Genomic DNA, 19389 nt, shown 5'->3' with positions numbered 1-19389 from the left:
TCCCAAACCGTATTCCCGAACAATGGACTCCCGAACTCCGCACTGGATCTGCTGGTCCTCCTCCACATGAACTGGAATGCGGTGCTGGCAAAGCCCTCGGAAGTTGACTGGATTGTTCCTTGTCGACTACCTACACGTTGATAGTTCTCCTCCGAAATCTCAGATGTCTGTTGCTCTTCTGACCTTATGTACTGCAAATATTGTCTTTATAATTTGGTACTCGTAGTTACTTTTCGTAGAGTTTCCATTATTAGGTTGATGTCTTTGCTGACGTATGCTGTATTTGAAACCGTTGAAACAAAATGTCTTCTATAATATTTTTGACGTGCAATTTAAAATTAGTCTTATGACTGTTACTTATAACAATCTTCGCAGAAATCATATTTTCTTGAAATATTTCTAATAGATTATCAATCTTGAGTTGAGTTTATTCATATTAAGTTACATTCATCTTTCGACACAAAGCAGAAACAATCTATTCCATATCATGTTCAGAATACAACTGCCAAAGATCCAAATGAAAAACTGAATTGTCCATTCTTAAAAGTGACTTACCTACTTATGTTTATATTTTAAAAGTCAAATTGAAATCTGGGTGAATTGATTCACTGCAATTAAAGTGTATTGACCAAACACGGTTTGGCTAAGTACACTAAATTAAATATTTTATGGTGGAAAATAATTAATACAGCCAATTTCAGATTATGTACTTAAATAATATGAATACTTGCTTCCGTTCTTTAGATACCATCCATATCAACTGCTAGTCCACCACACTTGTAACAGACGTTAAAATTCACAAACTCGTGAAAAACCATTACGAAAATAAATGCTGATAGATGTTTATAATATTATTGAATTTATAAGCAAAGATATAATTTAAAAAAACACCATGTAAGAAATAAATACACTTAAACTACAGATATTATGATTATTAAAATGTCTTTGGCTAAATTATATGTTATTCTTATTCAATGCTATGAAGGTTAACCTTCATCCTTCATATCACAAAGAGTTTGAGAATTTTAATGGTAAGGCTCGACAAATACACTGGAACTCAAAAAATATAAATACAAAAGAAACAAATACATAAAAATTCACAGTCACTAAAAGTAGCCAGGCACCACAGGTAGGGTAGCACTACACACATGTGGGCATTACCTGCAGGGGTTCGAACATGCTGGTATGCACCACATGCAAGCAGATGCAACAACCAAAAGGCACCACAGGTAAGGTAGCATCACACTCATGTGGGTACTAACCGCAGGGGATCGACCATGCAGATATGCACCACATGCAAGCATATGCAACAACCAAAAGGCACCGCAGATAGGGTAGCACCTTGTGCATGTGGGCACTAACTGCAGGGGTTCGACCATGCAAGTATGCACCACATGCAAGCAGATGCAACAACCAAAAGGCACTGCAGGTAGGGTAGCATCACGCTCATGTGGGCACTAACTGCAGGGGATCGACCATGCAGATATGCACCACATGCAAGCAGATGCAACAACCAGAAGGCATTGCAGGTAGGGTAGTACTATGCACAGGTGGGCATTACCTGAAGGGGATCGACCATCCAGATATGCACCATATGCAACAACCAGAAGGCACTGCAAGTAGGGTAGCACTATTTGCATGTGGGCATTACCTGAAGGGGATCGACCATCCACATATACACTATATGCAACAACCAGAAGGCACTGCAGGTAGGGTAGCACTATGTGCATGTGGGCATTACCTGCAGGGGATCGACCATGCAGATATGCACCATATGCAAGCAGATACAACTAGCTGGCATCACACACATGTAGTGACCACACAATAAAACAACATTATATACAAGCAATAAATGCAATATAACAACACTTAAACAAAGACAGAAGAATTGCGGAACAATTAAATGATTAATGGTTATAAATTAATTAAAATACAAAATATTTAATTTTTTATTAAAGTTAGTAAATACTCTATTAATTAAATCTTTCTGCTGTCTAGAGTAAACAAAATAGATTGTAGGTGACTATAAACTCGTGAACCCTAATACCAGTACTTAATATTTAATTTAAGTTTTGAACTATAACATTTTATTGTATACAAAAAAGAGAATCTAAATAGGAACAATTATTATAACATAGGAACAGAAAATATATTGGATTAATGATTTTTGAAAATTTGTTTTGAATGGATGAAATTTTTTCTCTATCAGAATTGTTAAAATTACTCCAAATTACTGTACAGAATTCTAATTGAGATCTGATTAAAGTTAGGTAAAGTGGCATAAGATGTTATGTAATTATTAATGCTAGGGTTTTAGGAAATGGATACTAGACAGTTTGGAGTCCACGCATCCCTCCTGATTTTTTATACCAGGGATGAGATTTTAATATTTTCAAGCATATAAACATGCTTAAATTGGTTGAATTTTACTAATGAAGGAAATAATTTTAGTTTAAGCTTTGTTAAAAGAAACAAGATTAAGTTTACACCATATTTCAATTACAGTAATGTGTCTCTGGAGCAGATAACAAATGTTTAAGGAATTAATTTCTCTGTAGATTTTTGAGGTATCAGCAAACAATAGACCAGTGGTATCATGAAGAACCTGAATTATATCATTAATATATATATTAAATAGTAGGGGAGATAGCGTACCTCCTTGAGGAACACCAGAACTAGCAGAATATAAAGAGGAATTATAGTTGTTAATTGATATACCAAATAATCTGTCTTCAAGGTAGAGTAGTAAACCAATTAATGTAATTATCACTGAGGCCAAAGTTTGATGATCTAACAATAAAATTGTGTGATTGACAGTGCTAAAGGCTTTCACCAGGTCAAAATAACAGGAATCAACCTGCCCCCTGTTGATAACTTTACTGTAGATTGGATTGAGGAAAGTGAGTAAATTTGTGGCAGCAGTCATACCATTTCTAAAGCCATGTTAATTGAAAGATAATTTTTTTTGTTAGGAAATTAATTTGTTTAAAAATAACTTCTTTTTTTTAATTTTTGCAAAACCATTTAGTAATGAGATCGATTTTTAATTTGAAAAAATTCAATTTAATTTCTTTTTAGAAGATAGGAATAATAATAATCATAGCTATTTTCCAATTACAAGGAAAAACTTGTGTTTTTAAATTTGTATTAAAAAGATGTTGCAATAGAGGTATTAGGAGATAAGAACATTTCAAGATGAAATTTGGTGGGCCATGAAAGAAACAGGTTTAGTGTTTAGTTTAATACGAAAAGGGTCTGGTCCCAATAATTTTGGATTATCGGAACTCCACTGTACTTAGTACAGGGCTGAAGCTATGAAATGACATCACTGACATTGTTACTCGGTTCCACCACCATACAGCATTGTTAACCACAGACATCGGCAAATTGTACAATCAAGTACAGTTACCAAGTGATCCTGTGGCAAGAGAAACACACTCAACCAAGTCACGAATACCACCTCAACAACGTTGCTTACGGAGTTTTGTCTGCCCCATTTTTGGCCATGAGAGCTATCCAGCAACTTGCTAGGGATGAAAAGGCTGATTTATCTAATGCTAATGATGGAAGATGTATTTGTGTATGACATCATAACAGGGGCAACATCAGTGTCAAGAGGCTCTTGCATTACGGTTAGAGCTGATTCAACTACTGGAGAGGGTGGTTTTGAGTTTAAAAAAAGTGTGTGCAAGTAACAGTACACTGTGTACTTCATAGTCATAGGGAATGTACCCTAAGTTTTTAGGAAGACAAGGAAGTGATTAAGGTGTTGGGCATTAAGTGGGCTTTAACAACCAATGTATTGTCATACCACACTCCAAAAGCCTCCAAGAACGTTTTAAAACTTGTTATTCTGTTATTGAAAACATTTAAGATCCTTTAGCTTGGATAACAATCGTTGTATTTCAAGCCAAGCTCTTTCTAAAGAGCCTTTGGTTAATGGGCCTTGATTGGGATGCTGCCCCACCTCAGAACATTTAATAATCATGGCAACTTTTCACTTTTCAACTTCCTGCGCTAGGTCTAGTTTCTGTGCCACGCCTCATATCGGCTGCGAGTGAAGAGTCCTACCACATTCACGGCTTCAGTGATGCCATTAACCATGGATATCCAGCAGTCATTTATCTGTGAAGCTCAAGTAGGTTGAAAACTAAGGTGTAATTATTGTTTGCCAAATCTTAAAAATATTTAAAAAAAATTGACTCTTACTTGTCTTGAGCTACTTAGAGCACACTTACTTCTTAAACTGACAGACACTGTAGAACGGATTCTGTCCAGATGTATCACAGTCTACAGCTTTACAGCTTGGCATGACTACATTCCACATTCCCTTAAGACATTTGTCACTAACCTGGTAGCACACATTCAGGATAACAATTGTCGGCATGTTCCATCAGGTGACAATCCTGCTAATTGTGCATCCAGAGGTGTAGCTCCTGAAAAACTTGTCAGTAATGTGTGGTGGTGGCAAGGACCTATGTGGTTGATGTCAGAAGATTGTCAGTGGTCCAAACATGACCTGATTACTATCATGTAAAAAAAAAGTCTAATATGAAGTCATTGGAAATAGTTTCCTTCATAGGTCAGTGTCCGTGCCTCAAAATACGTGACCATATTCCTTGACTTACGTATTGAGATTCATTTCAAATCTTCAAGAGCGAAGCTGGTGACTGGTGTGTTGACTCATTGAGCATTGAAGAGCTTGGAGGTGTATGTAGGCTTTGTGTGAAACAAGTTCAGCAGGATTCATTTCTGACATACATTGAACTCTTTTTATCAAGAACGGGAATGTTCACGAGGCATCAGAAAACTATACCCTTTCTTGACCCTCAATGGTATTTTTCGTGTCAGAGGATGACTACAGCAGGCTGATGTTGTTACCTATGAATAGTCATTTTACTAACTTAGTTATTAACTTTTACCACGTCACATTCCTCCAGTTACCTAAGAATAGTCATTTTACTAACTTAGTTATTAACTTTTACCACGTCACATTCCTCCAGGCTGGAACCATTTCCACTCTTGCCATTATTCACCATAAATTCTGAATTGTATCTGGTAGGAGTGCAGTTAAGGGCAGAGTGTTCAAGTGCCTACGATGCTATCGATTCAAGGCCACTCATATCCAACTCTTCATGGGGAATTTTCAGTCCAAAAAAGAACAAGCTGCAAGACACTTTCTGTCTGTAGGTATCAAATTCGGAGGTCTACTTGCAATAAAGGTTGCTCATCTTCAAAATTTTAAGGCACAGAAATTAGTGATAGGTCAAAACCCAATTTTCTCAAATCCAAATCTCGAGTTTGAATCCCAAATTTAAGAGTCAAAGGTTAAAAATAAAATACAAAAAATTAACAATATTTTGCTGATAAGGACTTCTTTCTTTTTTATCTAAGCTGCAAGACTTAAAACTGGAAAGAAAAATTTTAAAAAAATATGTTCATCAAATGTTATATTAAAAGATTAAAACATTACAACACATACTATATATATATATTTTTTAAGTAATATGTAAGCTGTTTACAGCTGCTTAGTTGGTGGACAAAAGCATTATTATTGTTAAACAGAAATTTTCGATGATTGCTACAACAGAAGACAGTTTAAAAACACTAGTGCTAAAATGTCAGTAGTGGATATTAAAATATACAATATTTTTACTACAAAGCAAGCAAACTTTCTCAGAGCTGCCTCTGAATAGTCAGTGTTTACAGTTTATCAATGAAATTAAATATTAAGTTGTGCGGTAACCTCCGGGTGGGTACTCACCAATACACAAGTCGAGAGCCAAGTAACAAGACGACATATGGGCATGTAGGTATTATGTTCATGTAGGTATTATGTTCATAGTCGAACATTTCAATTGGTACGTTTCGTAAGCTGTTCACTGATAAATATTTCGCAAAATCAACAGGCCACATGAATAACTTATGAACTAGAAATTGTTACTTTCCATCAAAGTTTTCAGAATCAGCATTTCTTGTGCTGGACTGAATGTGATTTAATTGACTGGTGCATGTTGGTTGAAGTAGTGGACAATGTCGCATGGCATGTAGGTAGTTTCTGCACGGAGAAGGATCTAAACAGTTGCAGTGACTGCCACAAAGAAGGTGGCCTACTGCACAGAGATGAACACAAGTACAAAAACTAGCATGGGCAGTGTACCGGTAGTAGCTGCGGCTACCTACCCTCCAGAAGTGAAGAAGCAGCAGTGTCGGACTAACACAGAATCTGAAAACTGGTTTGTTTGGACCGCTTTGGGTTCAGAGAACTGCCAAGTCGTAGAAGTGACGCGTTGGAAATATAGTAGTCCCCCGTTTTTTTTTGGGGTCATGGCAGGATTGCAATCCAGTCCGTTGCTCTGAATTATCTACCCGAAAAAAAGTATCATGGTAAAAACACAGTTAGCAGACACTGCAGATGTTATTTATGGCCTAAACAACAATATTAAATCAGAATTTTGCTGTGTTATGCTTTCAAAATACATACAAAATCTTTAAAGTTTTAAAAATATTTACTGAAGTCTAAGAAAAAAAAAGTCTTCAATTTGACATTGATTTTCTTAAGGTTCATACACCTCTAGTTTTGTTTACTTCCGAAGCCATTGGCAAAGCTTTAAACTGTTAGTAATGTACCTCAAACAATTAGCACAAAATTCTTAACTTTCCTATTGTGTAAAGTCCATTATTTTATTTTATATAGAGTGAAATCTCGCTGATTGACAGTTGAAACCATAGTAAATTTATACTGTGATTACAAGAGCTTCTTTTGTGCCACTAAAGAATGCAGTGACAGAGGGAGGAAGGCAGGGAGGCTGGGTGGGAAGAAGGTGGTGAGGGGGGAGGGGCCCCCTGCACTAAAATCCACAGAGACAGTGAGAGGAAGGAAGTAGGAGGAATTCTGCTACAAACTCCATTAAAAGTTTTCTCGCCCTCTCTTTTTTTCTCACTCCGCATTCAAAATGTTATCTGTCGAGGCTTCCTGTTCCGAAGTTCAGGAGGCAGTAAATAAAGCGGCCAAAAGAGGCATAAGTAACGTAGTTTAGCCACAGAGAAATTTTTCCACTAAGCTGTTCCCATTGCTGGAGTTGCTTAAAAGTGAAGGGTCTGAATATGTGGGAGTTGGAGCAGAGAGCACAGCACAGCAGCAAAACAGGAAAGGTCAGGAGTAGAGTTGCGTAAAAAATTAAAATGGATGGAGATGGCAAAAATTTAGTAGAGACTGTTTTTGTTCCCAAATAAATTTGCAACAAATTTTATCCAAGTAATTTTTCTCTGCAAGGTATCATTTCTGAGATATGTCGTAAAATTTGGACATTTTTGGAAGGTGTCGGATTTAACTTTGGACTAAGTATTTTATCATTATTTGACAGTTATTATTAGTACTTAAACTAATGACAAAATCTTCTGCCATTGTCAGTTATCTGTTATTGTTTAATGTTAAGTATTATATTTATTCAGTTATACAAGACTACCTTCAATAAAAGAGATGCCCTATTATACATATCAAATAAACAAATTTAGGGAAACAACGAACAAAATACAACATCGAACATAAGACAATTTTGTACATAAGAGAACCATGAAAATAATACAATCTCGATTCAGACGATTTTGAACGTATAACACACTCAGATATTGAACAACTCAATTGTAAGAATAAAAAATATTAAAATATAAATCATAACTATAAATCACATTTAAAAAAGGAAGACCGGGGGGGAGTCAACCTCTCATGTGATATAATGTTTTAATTTCATCATTTTAAAATTTTTTGATCTGAGAAAAAATGAATTTAAAAAAAATGCAATAATTTAACAATTTTGTACAAAACCTTTTTCTGCTAGTGTTCTCTGTATTCAAGTCTAATTAAATTGGCCCATAAATTTCATATATGATTTTATATTCCGTGTTTGATATGCATTTCCTTCAAACCTTCATCCACAAACAATTCTCCCATTTCCACGGTAGGTTTTTGCTCTAAAAACAAGAGCTCTTTTTCCTCTGCTCTCACTTTCCCGCAGAAATATATCTTTGACCCCACACCCATCACATGAACAATACTTTATCTCCATTTATTCCAATAAATATGATAAAACATATGAACCACTTCAAGACATTAGAAAATTAAAAAGTTAAACTACATGCCTCTATATGTTCAGTCGGAACGGCTGTAAGGTAGGCTGTGTTTAAATGAACTCTGGTTGCAACTGTGGTCAGGGAAGGTTTAAGTTAATGAAAGTGTTCATATTGACTGGAACACACTTTAATGTAGTTCATGTTCTGGAAACCATGGAGCCTGGACATGCTCTTTAATTATAAAGGTCCCCCACCCCCCTTATTCCTACAACATGCATCTAATAATCCTGTTAGTGTTGAAGTACAGCTATAAAAAAAAGTCTGACACTGTAAAAAAATTTTTTGTAAAATGTATTTTAGGTCCTTGTAAGCAGAGAGATTATTGTTACTTTGACATAAAACCTTATATAAACATATTTTTTAAATTACACATTGTATCATGCATTATTTGAAACACATTTATTATTTTTACTTAAAAACAGTTTTTTACTCAAAATTTTTCCCAGTTTCACTCAAGAATTTATTCTATCACAATCAAAAATATTTAATACGTGCTATTCAATGCAACTCTAGTCTCTACTCAGTGTTTCCTGAATTTAAACGAGAAACATATTTTTTTCAACATTAAAAGTTATTTAACATCTTGCAAAGTTTTAAAATACATAAAGGAGTTCAATATGTTAGCTGTTATGAGCAATTTCTAGTTGGAAGTTATTTGTTGTAAAATACTCTCCTAGAGTACTTGCAAGCATTTTTAAAGATATAATTTACTGTTAAATAATAACCACTTTTTTTTACCTAATGGTAATGGCTAATTTGTGATTTCTTCTGTATAAAAAATACACTAGTTAATCAGTAACAATAAAATCAGCATAGACACATATGGAAAAATTATGTAAATGCATGGTTATACTATGAACTATGAAGTATGAGGTTTATCATTCACAATGTGTCAATAACAGTAGTTTTAATTTAAAACAATCCTTTACATGTTGTAAATAAATTAAATTACGAAAGTGATTCAACCTTTAAATGTGAAACTGATAGGTGATTTATCTTTAACAACCTGTGACAAAAATATTTTGAAGCTTTAATGAATTATGCCTATGAAATATAAATGTAGGCTACTTAATTTATGTATTTTCATTCATTACCTGTCAAATGTATCATTTGTATAAATAAAAAAAAACAAGGCTTAATCCATTCAGTAAATATGTATAAAACCTAATATTGACAAAAAAACAAAGGTAGTTCATTTACAAATAAAAAACTACTTAACATATTTCAAAAAAACACAATGGAAGAAACATTATAAATATTAATAATAATAACTTGTCATAGAATTTGCATTTATTGACAGAGTGAATTTACAATGCAGTTTAAGTGGCTAACTGGAGAAATTTTTAAACTTCTGCATCAGTGTGATCCCTGTGATTTCCAGTGTGTGCAGCTAAATATTTTCATAAATTCTCTTACAACTACTAAGAAACAATACTTCTAAAGCAAAACAAACGGGTGATACAAAAAAAAACACACCCTGACTTCCAACTAGGGATGGGTCGATTCCACATTTCTTAGATTCAGATTCCACAATTTCCCTCGATTCCAGGTTCGATTCCGATTCTCATTCCAAATTTTACAAAAACATAATTTTTTATCCTTTTGGAATTCCTCTCTTCTGCCATGCTCTTTAAAGGTCCTGTTTGTTGTGTTTCATTTACATCCGTGAACGTTTACAATAACAATAAAACAAATTAATGTTGTATTTATGAAATAAAGTTATTACGTATATATTAAAATGAGTTTACAATGTTTTCCCTGCAAGTACATAAATCTAACTTATCTGGTTGGTACAGTGTTATGAAATATAGTTGAATGCGGGTGTGATCTAACCATATAATGCACCATGGCTTTTGTATATTGGTGCTAGGCGATTTGCGCAAACACTGTCAGCTTACTGGCCGGTAAATATGGCAAATTGTGGCAAGAATCACTTAATTTATGAGAATCTATTTTACATTCAAATTATTGAAAGTTCTTATTATCTACCATTCTAAATATGATATACCCCTATACCCATCAATCTAAACGGGATAAATATTTCATAACGCAGAGCCCATTGGGAATAAAATAAACTCAAGCCAGCTGAGGCAACTTGTCACATGTCACATGTTACAAGAGCACGTTTAGCAGTTTACTTCCTACATAGGTATCATTTTTGTGAACCAAAACAAAGTTTAAATTAATATTCCATTTCTCTTTCCTGTTTGTTTAGGGAAAGAGTAAATGCATGCCAATACACTTGTAATAATTTTATTCAAATATGATTTCAAAATTATTATTAAAAAAATTGATAGAGAGAGAGAGAGAGAGAGAGGGAGGGAGTAAGGGAGTAAGGGAGTAAGGGAGGGAGTAAAGGAGGGAGTAAGCGAGGGAGTAAGGGAGGGAGTAAGGGAGGGAGTAATGGTGTAACGGAGGGAGTAAGGGAGTAAGGGAGGGAGTAAGGGAGTAAGCGAGGGAGTAAGGGAGGGAGTAGGGGAGGGAGTAAGGAAGTAAGGGAGGGAGGAAGGGAGGGAGTAAGGGAGTAAGGGAGGGAGGAAGGGAGGGAGGAAGGGAGGGAGGGAGGGAGGGAGGGAGGGAGGGAGGGAGAAATTCTAATGGTCCAGGCAGGAAAACCAATGTATAGATGATGTAAAAGCTGATAAATAAACTTTTATTTGATTATTTGAATAAAACTCTACGCACGGCTTCACGGTGATTGTCTTTCACAAGCAACGAAGCTGTAAAGAAATCTCCCCGGACATGAATCACAAAGGCAAGGATGTACCTAGTCCTTGTACTTAACATTCAACACAGCTAAACATGAATTTTGTAATTTTCTTTTCAATCAGTATAAGCTACCTTATTGTACACTTAGTCTTTTATATTATTGTACTCTTTATTTTCCATCATCTTTGATCTGTTAACAGTTCTAAATTTACTTTATTTACTTACAGTAGTAATTTACACATCAGTACTTGTCAAATTTGTTTTAGTTGTTGTTATTCTCACTTTTTTTGTGGTGGTTCATACTCTGTTTCTTGTTTTGGCAAATATTGCAATTAGATTCATTTATATTTTTGTATGTTGTGTAATTTGTGCTTGTGTCCTTTGTGTTATGCTGTGCCTACCCTTGCAGTTCTAAAACTGTTAATAGGCATATTACAAATACATAAATAACTGTGGACAGAACTTGATGCAAGCGGCGCTCACCTGACTAGAATATTAGGAACTTCTTGGTCTGGCTCGAGCGGGACCCCGGTGCGCACCGCAGGCTTCCCCTTGGTCACGCGAGGGCCCGCCTTGGACTCCTCCTCCGAGCCACTGTCCAGGTCCTCCTCCTCCGAGCCCTCAGGCTTGCCGCCGTCACAGACATGCACCTTGTCTGGGACAACCACCACTTTCAACACACACAGTTTGTGGATGCAACAACACACCAGAGACTAATCTATAACGATGCAAGAGAGAGTCTGCGAGTACGCATGTCCGACGTTCACGTAGCGTGGAGATGGGATGGCCTTGGGCATACAGATTTTACAAGGGGGAGCTGTGTGCACTTGGAAACCATTTTTTTTTTAAATCAAATTTAGCTGTTTTTTATTTAATGTTCTAGCAATTTACAACTAATTTTCTAAATCATTCCAAATTCTAATCATCTTCAAATTATAATATTCACGGCAGTATGTACAATGAAGTTCCTTCCAAATTTATAACTTCATTCACAAATTTTTGGTAAATTTTTAATACTTTTATTTACTTTCACTCTTTTTTTTTTTAAATAAAAATTAAGTTTTCTTTTGATTTTTTCGTTTGTTTTTTACTTCAGAGAATTAACTAATTACTAATAAAACTATTATATTATTTTCTTCTTATTAGCACATTAGCAGCATATTTTTTGTACTATAGTTTTTAATTTTCCATATTCCTTATATGTAATTATTTTCTCTTTGGTTTTTTCCCTCTTCTGGCAACAGCTATTGCACTATTGATGATTTCTTTCTGCGGTCATAATGTGTGACTGTTAGTGTGCTGCACATTGATAAATGAAATATGGTACATATGAACAAGTTGATAATGAATTAAAAACAAGTATATATTCCTACAAAAATACTGCTTCAGACTATGAAATTAAAACCCTCCCACCTTCCCACATACATACTCACTCACTCACTCACTCATTCTCTCTCACTCACTCACTCTCACTCACTCACTCACCCTCCCTCACTCACTCTCCCACATACCCACTCACTTACTTACCCAATCACTCACCCACCCACCCACTCTTATCTTTAAATGCAAAAGGCTTAGATAGCTAACATAGGAACATAAATTCACTTAGGTCATACAGCAGGACTATGAAAAGATATTTTTTTGCTGTCTCTAGGCTTCTGTAGCAAAGCATCTGTACATCAGCTAGTAATGGAATATAAACAGAACACTTCCACACAGAGCTAACATTGGTTAGTCATTTACCAACACAACCGACCAAATGAGCAGACGTAAACAATACATATGTACACGTCTGAAAAACAGTACACCATAAGACACACATACGAGTATTTTATTAAAATTAAATAACTGTTAAGATATAACATTTTTAATGCACCAATCATTAAATATCAAACACATACTGCAATGGAACTAAATCGGACCCTGTTATTTTATGACTTCATTAGTATGCACTACATCAGTCATAGCAAACGTTTTTGACAATTCTATTGGCAAACGACCCACTGGACGTTGGGACAGTACATGCTGTACTGTGCAGCTTGCATGCATGGTCTTAAAGGCAGAATCAATTTAATGTAACTAAGTAAAGTGGATCTTCATGTTATAACAACCTGCTATTAACCAAATTTTAGCTAAGTCCCCACATCCACATACAGTATGCATTTCTAAATATATCTAAATAAGAAATTGACTAATACAACAAATTCTTAAGATTTATTGCATAGCAATAGCAGGAATGGCAAGTGAATACTTTTTTATCATCTAATCCTGGCCATCGACATTTAAGGGAAGGATACGACATTACCAACCCCAAATGTACGGCTGGAAGGTGCGGAAAGAGGTGCGCGTAGGAGGGAGGAAGGAAAGGATCCAATTATTTGATAAAATAAAATGTAAGACAAGACTTTCACCTACATTTTGGCCACTTTCACTTTGCAACAAGTTACTAATGATTAGAACATAAGAAGTTAAATTTCCAATTTATCTTAAACAAACATTATGTGGGACCTAAATCAACCAAATTCAAAATTATTTTTGTAAGCAGCATTTAAATAAATCATTCAAAAAGCTACTGCTCTTTAATATAACTAAAGTACTGTAAAATTAAATTCTGAACTTAAACCAAGTAAAGCACCTGCATCTCATTCCCAGTAGGTTTCAGTGCTGGATGCATAATATGTCTTTGATTTCTCAAGGTAATAAGTTAGCTTAATTTCCTAGTAATTTTTTTTTTAAAAGTCATGGTCTGGTTACCATAAAATGGAATTTAGAATTTTTGTACATGTTCAATATAAATGGAAAAAGTTGTTAAAAAGCTTGCAACAACAGCTTCTGTAGTAAATATACACAATACAGTAAAACCTTTTTGTTGCGACCCCATTTATTGCGACCACCTCTCTATTACAACCCGATTTCGAGGAACCGCGAAAAATTGCCGAAAATCCGAATAAAATCGGACAGAAAATAAGTTTCTTGTAGTGAGTAGTGTGTTACTGCGTTTCTCTTGCCGAGTGCATTACTGCCGTAAGAAGCGCATATCTAAAAATAGATACCACTTCCTGTTGACCGCTGTCAGCGCTTTAAAACCCACATTCCACGTCCCTTTGCCGGCAGGGTGCAGATAAAGGTTTTTGTGGCAACGTGTTTACGACCGCTGTCAGCGCTTAACAACCCCCATTCCACATCCCTTTGCCGGCAGGGTGCAGATAAAAGTTTTTGTGGCAACGTGTTTACGTTTAGCTTTTTGCGAGTGTCTAGTGTGGTACGCAGTTAAGTCAAAGCTACCTGCTGGATTTCTCTTGATTTTGATTACTATCGGTTGACAATACACAGCGACCGACTGGATGCACGCCCGTCTCGACTTGTTTTAACTGCCGCAGGGATGTTTATTTTGACAGCTCAAGCAATTATCTTTTCCCGTGGGTTGATAGAAAAAGGTCGCTTCAACCAGCATAAAAAAACAAAGGCTACGCCACTTATTGCCCACACAGGAAACACACTGGCTGCCGTCTGTCTCCCTCGCATTTATCTTTCTTCTAACATTCCACGTCTCACCTCTTTGCAATAACAAAGCGACCACGCATTGGTCCGTTTTATGCTTTGTTTGGTGACAGCAGCTTGATTTTATTCGGTATATTCCTTTTCATAGGACCCTTGCTATTAAAATACATTTATATTTAAGTTTGAAAGCTTGTAAATTCCTTGCCAGAGATGACTGAACTCGAACTTGGTGTGAAAAGTGACATATTTTGACCCCTCCCTAGCCGCTTTAGTACCCCATTCATAATAGCCCAATTTTTTAAGGGAGAAGGGAAATGAAGTTGGGGTGTTATAAGGGAGGACACTAGATGGTTTGTGTGTCTGGGAGGGATGAGCTAGCTTTGAAGAATGTAAAGAGGGGAGGGAGGGGTGAGCTTATGCGTCATGAAGCCGCTGCCGCCAACCAGCTAGGCGAGCTTAGTGTGCGCCCACTCGCGTTGCAGAACCTACCGCTGCCATATTTTTAAAGGAAATGTCCCATTAATTTTATGTTATTCTAACATGAACATTATTGGAAGTATTAAAGCTGACACAAAAATACGCTGTGTGTTAAAATTAACAGATTTAAATGATCTTTCATTTAGTTTTTTTTCTTTTTTTTTCTTCTGATTTTCACATTTTGGTCAAAATGTCCAATTTTTTGACGGTTCCCGAGAATGTATTCGTAAAATCACTGCTTCGTTAAATCCGGGGTTCGTGACATTGGGGTTCTAGTGTATTTAACTACGGCAAACAGAAAACGTACATGTAAACTAACCAGTAAAAATAAACTGTCTTTTGACATATTTTCTTTAGAGGTGGGCTGTAGGGCGACGGACTTGTCATGAAGGTTGAAGTGGGTTTAAAGCAAAGCCGTCTAGCATTGTGAGTGACAGAATCCTGCCATTGTACGGCTGGTTAGCGAGTAGCGGTTTGGGAAGGGGGGGGAGAGGGGGTTTGAAATGAACTGAAAATTTCGGAAAACATCTATTACGACCCCCCCTCTATTACGACCCTATTCCTGGGAACCGTGAGGGGTCTTTTCAGAGAGGTTTGACTGTATTTTATATTTTTTGTTCAGGGATATAGAAAACACTGGTATAATTGCCAGAGTTTCACCACTCTGGAAAGAACTCCTTTACAACAAAAACACAAAAAAATTAGTTTTTTTCAGTATTTTTAAAAATATGTTTTACTGTGAACACACGTAACTGCCATAACCTAAGACAATAATACTGTTAAGACGGTAAATGCCTACAGATTTCATCTAAACTACGTTGCCATGAAGGACTCATTTCGCCTCTTACCTGCTAATTTCTTTTTAACAGTTTTCTTTTTCTTTAAAACTTTCTTCTTTTTTATCTTTTGCTTCTCTGGGCTCTCCTCGCCGACAGACTTTTCACCATCCGCGTCAACCTCGTTCTCGCTGCTGGACTGTGTCTTGTGCGCACCGCACTTCCGAGGAGAGAGGCCAGGGGGGCGCCCGAGCTTCTTACACGCTTGTTTACTGGAGACGTTCGCCTTGGCCGTGTCGGGCAACCTGCAAGTCCGACAGGCCAACTGTGGAATGTGGCACTCACCACAAAAATAAAAGTTTCAAAAAAATGCTGTACAGCTTAAACTATTTATTAATTCCATGAAGCCTACAAATAATATTTATGAATCACCAAATTGCAAGTAAAAAACTATAAAATTTAACACATTTGAAACTGAAAAATTTAACTCATACCTAGAGGTACTGGAAAATTGTGTTTATAATGGCTGTTCGTAGCATTTATATTTTGCCATATAGCATTTATATAGCTTTAATTTTAATAGACTAGAAAATTCTTACATGATTCTATTATTCATTATTTGATTATTCCATATTTTCAAAACGGTTTTGAAAAGATTCTCCCAGTTTATGCGGATTGTTATGGTAGGAAAACCCTACCTAACGAGAATTTCCCAAAAGGCAGGACAACTGCAATACACGGGAGTCTAAGAGGTTGCATAATTCCTAGACCCCAGGAAACCCGAGGCTCACAACCGACCGAGCCCTTAGCAACAAGGCAGTGAGCGCTGATTGGCTCTAGATGATGTCACTTCAAGTCTGTGCTGATTGGCACTTGATGATGTCATGCTGGGTTCGCCGGGTATAAATACGGGTTTGTTAGCAAGCAGCAAGCAGAAGGTGCCTGGCTGCCAGCCAGAGGCTTCGGCTTACCACCGCTCCGAAGAAGACAACAGATCGTCACGCTGCCGCCATCGCCCACGACGCCCGGAACTTCACTACACCACGACGCTGCCGACTTAGACAAATCCACACTAGGGGCAGAAGGGAATTGCTGCTCCGCCACGAGAGACAGACACCAACCGGACTCTGCCTGTGGCGGCTGCGCCGTCACCTCCGGAGTATATCACCTCCATCCGCAGACGAGATGGGACTTAGGCGAATTTCAACAAGCAGTAAGTGGAACTTTAACTTTTCACACTGGACCGGGACTTAGCCGCAGACGACATACTACGAAGAAACGGACTTAACCTCAGACACCACGACTCGCCACCAATACTCGCCAGGAGCGAGTAGGAACTCGCTGGGTGAGTAATTTTGAGAATGCTGCTAATCAAATTTGAAGTCCTCAGGGGTGGGCGAATATCCCCTGAAGGAAAATAGTGAAGGGAGCAGACTTTTGATTAGGGACACTCGCTCTGCGAGTGGCGAAGGAGCGAGTCGGCGCAATGAGAGTGGAAGTCGACATTGACATCGTCCACATACGGCGAAGATGGGTTTATAGGCAGTGTTGGCGAACTTACCCGGAATTGACTTTTTACATAGAGCAGTAAATTGATAGAGACAGGACTGAGACGCCGGATAACCGGAACTATAAAGACGACGAGTTGGCCGCACCTCAATAGTGTGTAGGTGAAGGCGCCACTAGGGATCTGACTTAAATGTTTATTATATAAATGGAGGGCGGAGCCAAACTCGCGGCGTTGGTCTAAGTATAAGTCAAGTGTATGTTCTAAATTGTGTGTCAGATAAAGAGTGTGTGTAATTGAGTAAAGTTAAGTCAAGTTTGGAATTTTGGAAGTAACAGTAAATTAATTCAAAGAAAATAGAATACCAAAATTATATTGTTTGTTGCCATAGCTAACATAATCGCTAAATGTCAGGATTATTATATGTGGTTATTACGAGTCTATTGCATCAAATTAAAAGTGTGTAATTTGTGTTCACAGAGATCGTCAGCCATGCCATTTGCAGTTAACCTGTTTCAGCTATTGAAGCAAACGGCGACGTATCAGTACCAAGTTTTCATGTTTGTCGTGTGCTATATGATAACCAATAAAAGCGTCTTGTACACAAAACTGTTTAAGTTTCTTCGCCTGATAAAAACCCACCCTATCTCCCTTGGCAACTCTGTTTGAGTCGCTGTAGGAGATAACAGGATGTTGCAAGCTTTGCATTTAAGTATGTTAATGTCACTAACATAGAAATGGTGCAACTTGTATTGCTCTGCACGTGAATGCACGGTAACAGATTTTGTCCGTCCCATAATGGTAAAAAAAAAAAAATATTTTATAGTTCTAACTGCATTGCACGCGAACGCGATACAGAAAACCGACTTTAATAATCTTAATTTCATTGTGAATAGCAGAGCAATATTTTAGTTTCACAGATTACCGTTTGTTTTTCGGATTAGGAAATTAGGAAAACACTAGGTACGTTCAACAAATGAGCGACAAAAGCATAGAGCTACAATGCTGCCATCTTTTTTTCCCGTTGGCAAACATGGCCGCTTCAATGTTTTCATTTTCTTTCCCGTGAAAATATTCATGCACGTAAAGAAACATCTCTCTTTAATCGTTTACATTTGTTTGGGTCGTACGTTACGTTTGCCGTTAACAAAGTTTCCGCGCGAGCCTATGCGTATTTAAATTGTGTTTTGTGTTATTTACAAGATTCATAGATCGTGTTGATTGTTTAGATGGCTCGCCATCGTCACCGTTTATTAGGTAATCTTCAAACACGGTAAGAAGATGCATAAAATAAAGAATGTTCTTTATTGTATGAGGTTAGGCCGTTAATAATAAGAAATGGTTTAATTAAAAATATTAGGTAAACCTAAAATTTACTGGAAATTTTAATATTAATTGAAATTTTAATAATTACTTCTAAAAACGGGATTGTTGCGTTTAATCGTCGGTAAACCATTTTGTCGTTTTTATTCGCGCCTATATCGTTTTTATGATTTCCAGTGCCTCTACTCATACCTTTGACTAATGGGACCACTGTCACTGTTTTTGCAGAATATCAAAATAAATTTTCCGTGATTTTCTCTTGAAAACTAAAATAAATTTTCAGTCAGTATTTACTATAAAAGAAAATATTTTTAACTACATTTTATTCCAGATTATACTTAAGTGAGTTAAATAAATTATACAAGTAAGCTACTACTGTGTGAACATGGTGATAGATTGATCGCAACTATAGATTTGAACATCATTTCAACTACAGTGTTGGTGTTCACATTTTGTCCACAACATAACAGTTCCTGTGATTTTGTTGATGTAGTCCATGGTCATAGCCAATTTCGATTATTTTTTTCTATACGATACATTATACAAAACAAACAAATGTTTCTTACAGATTTAAAACATAAAATAATCATACTGTGTCTGTCATATTGATACTAGTAAAATTTCATGAGAGGCATTATTTTCAGCATACTTTTCACACCTATTACTCAATCATGTTAATACTTTAGCTGCTCCCTTCTTGTACAAGTTTTACGATTACAGCTAGAGTAATTATCTTGTTCCTTTTTTTTAGCTTTAATTTTTAATCCAAGCTTTGTGTGCTTCTTTTAAGGAGCCGATTAATTTAATGGTGATTATTGTTATAAAGTCTAATATTTATGTGATGGTTCAATTGTTTTAATGTCAAGCTTTTAATAGTATTTAATGTTATATTTGTGGTACTCTACTGGTAAGAAAATAATTGTAACAATTTGTCTGTTCACAGCAGAAGCAAATTAGTGTGTT

At 36.4% G+C, this 19389-nt stretch overlaps 1 protein-coding gene across 4 annotated transcripts in view; it reads right to left on the bottom strand.

Moving 5' to 3' along the window:
- The window catches only part of LOC134535844 (ubiquitin carboxyl-terminal hydrolase 34), a 217103-nt gene that overhangs the window by 174236 nt on the left and 23478 nt on the right, over positions 1-19389 (bottom strand). For all 4 annotated transcript variants that reach the window (XM_063375171.1, XM_063375172.1, XM_063375173.1 and 1 more), the window contains exons 9-10: positions 15669-15901; positions 11326-11497 (exon numbers count right to left, since the gene is read on the bottom strand). In XM_063375171.1, the coding sequence (XP_063231241.1) occupies positions 11326-11497; positions 15669-15901 (405 nt within the window). The remainder of the gene's footprint in view (positions 1-11325; positions 11498-15668; positions 15902-19389) is intronic.

The sequence above is a fragment of the Bacillus rossius genome, chromosome 10, assembly GCF_032445375.1.
Source record: "Bacillus rossius redtenbacheri isolate Brsri chromosome 10, Brsri_v3, whole genome shotgun sequence".
Classification (NCBI taxonomy): domain Eukaryota; kingdom Metazoa; phylum Arthropoda; class Insecta; order Phasmatodea; family Bacillidae; genus Bacillus; species Bacillus rossius.
The sequence above is the reverse complement of the archived record's forward strand: the minus strand, read 5'-3'. Positions and strand labels throughout refer to the sequence as shown.